Source organism: Etheostoma spectabile, chromosome 15 (genome assembly GCF_008692095.1).
Source record: "Etheostoma spectabile isolate EspeVRDwgs_2016 chromosome 15, UIUC_Espe_1.0, whole genome shotgun sequence".
NCBI classification, from domain to species: Eukaryota; Metazoa; Chordata; class Actinopteri; order Perciformes; family Percidae; genus Etheostoma; species Etheostoma spectabile.
This window is the reverse complement of record NC_045747.1, coordinates 18,328,569-18,338,743: the sequence shown is the minus strand read 5'-3', so window position 1 is coordinate 18,338,743 and position 10,175 is coordinate 18,328,569. Positions and strand designations below refer to the sequence as shown.

At 40.8% G+C, this 10,175-nt stretch overlaps 1 protein-coding gene across 3 annotated transcripts in view; it reads left to right on the top strand.

Moving 5' to 3' along the window:
- The window catches only part of gas7a (growth arrest-specific 7a), a 42,168-nt gene that overhangs the window by 20,978 nt on the left and 11,015 nt on the right, over positions 1-10,175 (top strand). For all 3 annotated transcript variants that reach the window (XM_032538198.1, XM_032538200.1, XM_032538199.1), the window contains 4 exons: positions 3,270-3,359; positions 4,603-4,718; positions 8,680-8,754; positions 10,086-10,164. In XM_032538198.1, the coding sequence (XP_032394089.1) occupies positions 3,270-3,359; positions 4,603-4,718; positions 8,680-8,754; positions 10,086-10,164 (360 nt within the window). The remainder of the gene's footprint in view (positions 1-3,269; positions 3,360-4,602; positions 4,719-8,679; positions 8,755-10,085; positions 10,165-10,175) is intronic.

Genomic DNA, 10,175 nt, shown 5'->3' with positions numbered 1-10,175 from the left:
AAAATGGAAGTAAACACTCAGCGTAGAGTGCAGCAGAGCAAGCAGGAATCATGCATGGATGTTAGTTATTTCTGCTGCAGCAGATGAAGATAAATATATAAAAATAAAACAGGTGAAGGTGGTTGAAACTGTAGCGGTGGCTGGATGACGTCAGTTCACATAGGTGTCTTTTTGTTTCGCCTAGATGCACCTCGCGTTACACAACCCTCCACAGTTGTCATGGTGACGCACATATCCATGGCTGTTGGCAAAATGGACCCTCACAGGACGCAGAGGCTTCACACATGAGATAGGAGACACTGTACCCTTGTTTTCACCTTCACAGTGTGGCCAATCAAAACAAATGCATATCCATGTTTTTTTTCAGCCTATTAAACATTTATTCACGTGCTGTTTGACTTGTTGCCATGCTGCTTAGGCATCTCGTTAAGAGTGTTATCTGGCCTCGTTGGCGGGACACTGACAGGGCTTTTTGATTGATCATTGAATTATCAACAATCATTGGCGACAAAAAGGAAGGAATGGAGACAGAATGGAGTCTGTGATTTGTGTGTGTGTGTGTGTGTGTGGGTGGGGGGAGTGGTCTTTTACAGCAAATGTAATTTGTCGCTTAGCAACAGCAGCAGCGCATCCTACAGTCACATTTGCTGAAATATTCTGCTCAGATATGGTTTTGAGTGGCAAGTGTTTCAGTCATTTGTTCTACCGCCAGAGAGAACTGAATTTTTTTCTAACATCCCTCACGGGCCATTTCCTTTTTCACTGTGTCAGGATTTTTTCCCCCTGTATTCAGCAAAGCAAAAAAATAATAAATGAATGAGTAAAAATATGAAACCGTGTAACGAAAGAGCCATTGCCTCTCGCCTGGATACAAAACCCTCATGAGACTGAATGTTTATGAACACTTATTGAGGACAAAATGTCCCAATTCCTTCACAACAGATGCTCTGTTGTACGTTGCTTACGGCTTTGTTTTGTGCCAAACTGTAACATTCAAAGATGAAATATGGAGACACAGCCGGCTGCAACATTCCAAGTCCAACAACTTAGATCCTTCAGAAAGATGTATTACATGCTGTCTAATGAAGGTAATCTATATTAATATTTTATTTCCAGACCCGGGAGCACCTTACTAAGCAGCCATAAAGTAGAAGTAAGTTAGCCAGACAGCCTTCCTTTAGACAAATGGTCTCATTTTCTGCTGGATGTGAGAGGCAGATAAACTGCAGTCATGATAGATGTGGGGCCAGTGTAATGGAAAATCTAGTGCCCGTGACAATCTGTATGATCTCTGAGGCAGAAAATGAACAAAATGACCGGTCGGCACACGGAGTAAATCACACGGTTGTTCCTTTGGATTGTGAAGTGTTACTGTAAATAAATGTGTCTCTTTTGCAGGTGGCCAAATTAGTATTTTCCTCTGGATTTGTAGTGATTATATAACAGAGAAGAGTATTACTCATCTGTTTTTGAAGTTGCTCATTGGAAGCTGTTCAGATCAAGTGCTGCAGTGGCAGTGCAGAGGGGGGAGGGTGGGGGGGAGAGGGGGTCAATGTCGAGTGTTTATTGGAAGTTCAGCTTTTTCACGCTCGATATTTGTGATGTCTAAAGCTGCGGAGTTTTAATGCAAAACTCCACCCAAGTTATCGTCATGAATCCCACAGTGAGGCTGAAACTGAGAAGAGAATCTCAGAGACGGAGATCTTATAGTACATTATAGTAATATTTTGAAGTATAAATCAGATGTGTTTACAATGGAAAAGGAGAGAAAGAGCTTTACTGGTTGAGTTTAACCACTTTCATTAACTCCAACATATACATTTGTTGACAGCCAATACCTTCAAAAGAACTCTAAGAAGCTGATCGTACCATACGCAACCTGCCCCGCCCCAAAATTATTATTTACTCTATTAAAATAGAGTAAATATTGGCTAGATAAGGACAATAGCGGGATGAATGATAATGTTGCTCCATGTCTGCTACATGTAAATAGGCAACTGTAGTCATAATAATCATAATAATATGCCCTCTGCTAACCCTGGCGTTGTGCACCACTCAGATTTCCCGCTTTGCGCTGCGCTCAATTTTCAAATTACTTCAAATTTGGCCTAAGTGCCGCTGACCTTTCGAAAGTGCAACCAATGAGATAACAGCACATTGTTACCTAGCGTTGCTCCACACCCTACCTAGCGGTGCGCAAATATGAAATTGCTTATTATATGTTGGAGGCTTAAGCAGCTGAAGAGACAGATATTTCCCTCAGGGGTTGGTAGAGACCAAAACAGAGCTAAAAGAGAGATACTAATGACATTCCAAACACGATTTCAAATCAGTGATCCTGTTGCACTGCTGTATGAATAAATAAATTAAAAAAAAGCAACTGGTTTCCAACCAAGTTTAACATATGAACATTATAAGGTGATGAGCCCTTGTAATATTGCAACCAAATAGCTTAAATTTTGATAATACAAGGAGTAAGTTTCAATCGTTGTGTTTCTTTTGCAATAATTGTGTGGATAAAAGTGTTTTCACATGACCTGCAGTTTCCACTCTCATCTTCAGCCACTGGCCTACATGAACTGACGCCATGTTGTTCATACGATCCAAATGATTCCTGCCACACCTTTTTATTGGAAAGTTATAAGAGGGAAGCCCTTCGATTGAGCCAGCTGGTAAACGCTCCGTGTTTTTCTTCAGTCTGTGTGACAGGCGTACAGTGGTGAGCTCATGCAGTAAACACTATGACTCAGTGTGTTTGTGGATGAAGCATCCTACCCATGTAGTCTACAGCAGTGGTTGACATGGCACAGAGGGCATCTTGCAGTGCCAGGAGGGAGGGCTCACAGATGGTGAACATTACATAATTGCAGCCCCAAGAGTAATTGAAGACTCTGTGGACCATGGAGTCTGTATTCAAGCTGAGTGCTGGGTGTGTGTAAAGTTTTTGTATTCATACTGTAGTACAAAAGGTTTCTCTGTGTTTTGGAGTGGACATGGTTGTCTCTCTTCCCCCCTGAAGGCCCATGGGTCACCTTCTGGATGACCAATTTTAGTATGTTTACTCACGCCTGACCTTTTTCTTCTCATCTGCATGATCCAAACAAAACCCAGGCCTGTTACCTCACTGCCTTAAAGACATACTTCTATTCAACTCCACTCCTCTTGTCTTCTTCATCTTCTTCTACTTCTCACAGATCTGTTCATTGTTTCATTTCCCAGTAAGGTTGTTGCTATCAGTCATCTTTGTATTTCTTCTCTTTTCGCTTCAGATCAACTGTGTGACTTTCCCTCTGCCTGGGGAAGGTCCGGAGCAGCAGCTCCTGAAGCCCAACGAATGGAGCTACTGCGATTACTTCTGGGTGAGTTGGGCTGAAACGCAGAAACCTCCGTGGAACTATCCCTTGTGATATTCTGTTGATGATGAGGCAATGCTGTATAGTCCCTGTAGTCTGGAAACCATGGGGGACATTGAGGAGATGTGGCTACAAACAGGCAGCACACACGGTGAACCCTAAATGAATAACAATAAATTGGCTGGTGCCAGCATATCCTGCCCAGATATCGTCACTGTCGGGTGAAAACCGTGTTTGTCCAAAAACTATTGTTTTTTGGGAAATGAAAAGAAAACGTTTGATTGAACATTTTAGCTCAGATTAAACCTCCTCAAACGCGCTATAAAATACGTGTAAAACCCACAGAGAGATGTAAAGGGTGACCGATAGCATTGATTGAAAGTGAGGAAATATGGAGATACAAGGTTTCAGCCCTACAGCCACGATATATAGCTTATTATCATTTACTATGTATGGGTTTGGTCCAACTATCCACCCACCAGAAAAAGCTCCAGTAGGTTCATTTTATTGACCTAGAGCAAATCTTTGCTGGTAAATGTAAAATGCAGTTAATGTCATCTAATGCTTTCATTAGGTTATGTAACTGAAAATAGCTGTGTGAATAGAAAGCAAATGGAGCAGCTCTCGTTTAACAAAAGGCACAATTGGCTTTTGTGTTGAAGTAGGCAGCTCTCAGGTGGAAGACTGATCGACACACACAGTGATCCTCCTGCTTCCATCCTGCTCCCTAGTGGCTGCTGCAATGTTCAGTTTCCATACATTTCCATCCTAAATTAGATTTGTAACGAAAAACCCTTCAGCCTGCATAATTGACTGAAATCCGATACCAGTTTCCTCCTCCATTATTACTCTTTGGCTCCTTGTTTGCGGCCTGTTATGTCAGCGCTGCCTGTGATGTTTTCGACATCCACTGACCAGCTGCTCAAACCTGCTGTGTGAAATAAATCTGGCACCTCTGTTCCGCATCAGTCCTGTCACAAAACAAGACAAAGCGATGCACATCCCCACACCCTGTTCTGGTGCTCTGAATCACACACACACAGTACACATCCAATCCAACAGTGATTGACGCACACACACCGACGCATGTCCTCCTTGACATGCAAGCGTGAGTCACATATTCAGAGCTTATTCTCACCAACCCCTACACACTCTCAAACATACGGTACACAATAAAGAGGTGTTGACTGTAGCTTTGGTTGTTCATTGGCCCACTGCTGTTTTTGAATGGTGCTCTCCTCCTCCTCAGAACGACAAGAAGGACCCCCAGGGGACCACCTCGGTGGCGGGCTTCGAGGTCCTCCTGCAGAAGCAGCTGAAGGGTAAACAGATGCAGAAAGAGATGGCTGAGTTTATCCACGAGAGGTAACAGTTTCATTTCTGATCATACATCATTCATCATCTGTTCTAACAGCAAAACAGAGACTGGAGTTTTTTTGGAGTTTGCAGTTTTGATTAACCTTCGTGTTGTCTTCACGCCAACCTGGAAATTTTTGTTTTTCTGGGTCAAAATTAAAACCCTTTTATGAATGTTATGGTCATCCGTTACGACCCTTTTGTGGCTTTTCTCCAACGTTTTTTTTTTTCACTTTTTCAATGTTTGTCGTCTTTTTATGAGCATTTTGAAATTTCCGTGGGTTTTTCTCCAAATTTGTAAAGCTTTTTTTTTTTTTTTTTTTTTTTTTTTTTTTTTTTTTTTTTTTTTTTACATTTGTTACTTTTTTGACATCTTTTCACATTATAGTCACTTTTATTGACAATTTTTGTCTCTTTTTTTACACTCTTTTTCAAGTTTTTTTCACCAATTGTTTTTTTCCAAATGCTATAAAATTGACAAAAAAACACCCAAATTCAATGAAAGTAGTGAACTGAACTGAACTTGTGAGGAGCGTTGTTGGGAACCATCCACGTTACTTTTTTGGAAAATTATTTTACAAGAAACCCAAATTTCTGATGTAGAAACTTTTTGGAAAGGGGTCAAATTTGACCCGAAGACAACAGGAGGGTCAATAAATAAAGGACAGTGACAGACAGAAGCTCTAGAGGCAGAAATGTTTCCATTGAAGGAGCCAGAGATGCTTGTATTAGCATAGAAGTTGGTTACATGAAACAAGCTCAAACAAAAAAAAAAGTCTGATCTTAGAAGACCAGTAGCCTAAGTACTGTCAGTAAATAAGTCTGCGGATATCTCGTATGTTCAACAAATCTCATGAAAAGACCAAAACAAGCATTGAACGTGTCTTCTAACAAGTAGTGTGTTTGTATCTATCATAGCCTAGTCTATACCGCTGGAAATTCAGCTGGAATTCACTCTTTTCAGACGGATGTCCATTACGTTCCGCTTTCTTTGTGTTGGAATTCTAAACTCCAGTCAATTTCTGAGGACTGTGGTTAGCTGCTTCTCAGATCTCTGCAGGGTGAATCCAGACAGATAGCTAGACTATCTGTCCAATCTGAGTTTTCTGTTGCACGACCAAAACAACGTTTGAACGTACACGTGTCCCACAAAAACAAGTTCCTTCCAGAGTCTATCTTGCAGCGGCACCATGGCTCTACCCTCCTCCGCAGCACTGTGAAGGAAGGTCCGGCAAAGCGAGACTAATCACAGCCTGATATATCTTCTTCCTCTGTGCCATGGAGCTCCGTTCTTGTTAATAACATAAAAATGAACATACACACACACTGTTGTTTATTTTGACTCAATCCCACATACACAATCCTGCTGCCACAAGTACTCATAAAAGTAAGAGTAGCCTAACATGTGATAGAAACTACAGTGATCAGCTGTTTTAGGAAATTACCGAGCCTTTTGAAAAAAGAAAGAAATGTCAGTTTTTAGTCATCCTGAAAGATTTATGTGTTGTATGAGTCAGACTAACATGTTGCTGGTTATGAGTCTTTTCATGGGATTTAATAACAGTAAAAAAAACTCTTGACCTTCTTTTCCAATGATTTTGAGTCCAGTTTTTCCAATTCTGGTGAAAATGAAACACACCTTCATTGATCAACATGTTCAGAAAAATAAATTCATGCCCCGGCGTGTTGTCCAATAGAGCTATCCGAGTTTAACAGGGCTGGGCAATATATCGATGTTGTATCGATATCGCGATATGAAACTAGATATTGTCTTAGATTTTGGAAATATTGTTACATCACAATATATATGGTAAGTGTTGTCTTTACCTGTTTTACAGGCTGCATTACAGTAAAGTGATGTCATTTTCGAATCTTACCAGACAGTTCTAGATGTTCTATTATTAACCTTTACCCACAAAGTCATTAAATCATTTCTGGAGAATATTTATCAAAAATCTCATAATTACTTGTGAACACAAGGTGACAGTTTCCACACTACAGAATAGCACAGAAAATGCTTAACTGGAAGCTCTCTACAGCCGCTTATTAATACAAAGTGGATGTCAGTTTGTCTCATTGGGTGCGGGAGTCTCCTCCGCCCGCTCTGCCCCCGAAACATCCTGGTCCTTTCCCAAGGACAGACCATGGCTCCGAGGTTATCTTGTTTAGATTGATTAGTATGATACGGTTTTCTTATGAAAACACTTTTAATAATAACCAGAGGAAAAAGTATGTATCATAGTTTTTCTAACACTCTTCAGAAGAGGTCATTATCTTCACTCGAGTTTCCCGCGAGGGAAAGTCACCGTACGCCAGTCATACTGAGAAATCCAGAGAGAGTTGTGTTAATTAGCTTTGTAGCAACTCACTTAGCGATGGGTTGAATGTAACGGACGTTCATTAATATCAAAAAGATACCCACTAAAGCTTTAAAAGGTCTGTGGGGTTCCAAGCGTTTTTCTTATAGCTGCAATTTATGCTCGCACCTAGTAATTAAAGTGTCTTTAGATCTCAACAGGAAATGCGTTGATAGCTCAGTTCCCACTGAACTGAAACAACGTGAAGAGTATGAGTTCAGTTAAAACCTCTACACCCGATCTCACGTCCCTCTATAGAATTAGCTCCACCTAATTGTACAAAAGCTCTATTCACATTCTGGTCCCGGTCGTGGGAAGTTAATGAGGATTCTTCTCTGATTAAACTCCCAGGTTTGATTCACGAGGCCCCCGATTTCCCAAATCTTTCAGTGAGATTACTATCCAGCGCTGACCTTTCTGTGTTGTTTCGCCGTGTTGCTCGGTGCTGCCGAGTATCCCAACATTTTGGTCAAAGACCAGGCTTGGTGACCTTCTTTAGGTGACAGATTTACTCAGGTGTGGATGGTAAATGTGAGACCGGCGGGGGGATTGAATGTCACAGAGGGCACAAACATGGCTACTCTGGCTGAATGGCCTTTGGGGAAAACATGATCACATTTCCATCTCTTAAATGAACATTGAAATGAGAACAGCCGTTCTGAAAATGTGCTGCTCCGTACAGTACTACAAGTTAAATGATGACTGATTTACACGGGTCACTGCTAGATTTCAGCTTTGAAGCAAACTGTAGTAAGTAGTTTCTGTAATTGTGCTGAAATGGTTTGTGTTAAAGGTCCCATGGCATGAAAATTTCACTTTATGAGTTTTTTTTTAACATGAATATGAGTTCCCCTCAATCTGCCTATGGTCCCCCAGTGGCTAGAAATGGTGATAGGTGTAAATTGAGCCCTGGGAATCCTGCTCTTTCTTTGAGAAAATGAAAGCTCAGATGGGCCGATCTGGAATCTTGCTCCTTATGAGGTCATAAGGAGCAAGGTTACCTCCCATTTCTCTGCTTTGCCTGCCCAGAGAATTTGGCCCACCCATGAGAGAGAGAGAGAGAGAGAGAGAGAGAGAGAGACAAAGAGAGAGACACTTTGTGGCTTTCAAATAAGCAAAGTGGCAGTTGGTGAAGCACCACCACACCCAGTCTCCACCTTCCCCCCCCCCCCCCCCCCCCCCCCCCCCCCCCCCCTCCTTAGAAGAAGACTCATAATGGACCAACAAGGAAATCTCATTGATTCTGCACCAGAGGCTGGATTTGGGAAGAGACTTCAGATATGGTCTTAGTGGACCACTAAGGTCTATATAAAAGAGACTTCAGATATGGTTTTACGGGACCACTAAGGTCTATATAAAAGAGACTTCAGATATGGTATAACGGGACCACTAAGGTCTATATAAAAGAGACTTCAGATATGGTTTTAAGGGACCACTAAGGTCTATATAAAAGAGACTTCAGATATGGTATTACGGGACCACTAAGGTCTATATAAAAGCATCCAAAGAGCACGGTGTCATGGGACCTTTAAAGCACATTTACCACCTCCCGAAAGTGGTTTCTATCCTCCCTTGAGCCAGACAGCTTTCACATTTTGGTTTTTGTGTTTTAGGATAAAGATTGAAGAAGAATATGCCAAGAACCTCTCCAAGCTGTCTCTGAACCCGCTAGCAGCACAGGAGGAAGGGTGAGTGCAGTACATAAAAGCTGTAAGACCAAATAGTGTGTGCAGATCGAAAGCTCCCTCTGCAAAACAGGATAGTAATTACAGAACTGGGTCTAAAAATAGGAGTGTTTTAAACGGTCGTATCCGCACACTACTTTTTCTGTTTAATGCACCATTTTACTATCTTCAAAGCGTGGATGTTTTTCAGCGAAATAACAGAAAAATCTTTGAGCAGATCTTAAAATCAGTGGACAGAAAAGACAAGGCTTGGCTCGAGAAACAGTGGATTTTTGTTGATTTCCAGCTCTGGAAATTCCTTGATTATAGAACATTTTTTCCAGAAAAAATAAAACTAATAGAGACACACACTAGTCTGGAAATCAAGCTTTCAGGGTCAGACAATTAGGAAAGTCGTAAACAAGCCAACAGCTTGATCCCATTTATCTGGAAGAGAAAAGGAATGCACACTGTAAAGTACAACCTGAACCATCCATCACAATTTACAGCCTGGCTTTTCAAAATAAAGTGGCGCTGATCTGATAAAACTGTCAGCTTGTTTACAACGTGTCTGACTGCTCATGTCTGTTTCCAGTGGCATTATAACCAGTGGTGGAAGTATTGAGATCTCCATTACAAGTAAAACTCCTTAATTCAAATTATATTGCCAGAAAACTGCGTTTAAAGTACTCAATTAGCAACAAGGCACCATTCAGTATTCTTTTTGTAATTTTTAATATTTTTGAATATTCTAATTAGATTGTTGTTGCTGATACTTTGACGTGGAACTTTTGAATACTATCAAGGTTTATAGATAGTTGGATAGCCGGTTCTGGGACAGTGGATCATATTTTATAAACTAATCATATGTTTTACATGTAAAATCTCAGACTCATAATATATGATATGATAATAGGATACGATAATATCGTATCCTATTATATAGCTGTCAGATAAATGTAGAGGAGGGAAAACAACAATAATTCCCCCCAAAAAATAGAATAGAAGTAGTCAAGTACAAGTATCTAAAATTGTACTTGTGAAGTACTTGAATAAAGGTAATTGGTTGATGTCCACCAGCTGGGGCTTTGACAATTAAACACAACTTGTAATAAAAACAGATTTTAAGTTAAATGGTGTGTATGTCCAGCTACCTTGCATATTAGCAGTAGTAACTGATAATTACCTCCAAGAGTTTGCATATCAGTAGATAAACTATATTATTGGTGTTATAAAACAGTAACGCCTGTTCACGACTAGCACATTCACAGTGTTGTGGTTCCCCATTTTTTTTAGTTAACATTGAACTGGTAGCCAGGATTTGCAGGATTTATTTGACTTCAGTGCTTTCTCAGGACTCTGGGAGAAGCCTGGACTCAGCTAAAGAAGAGTCTTCACGATGAGGCTGAAGTTCACCTAAAGTTCTCCAACAAGGTAATATCTGC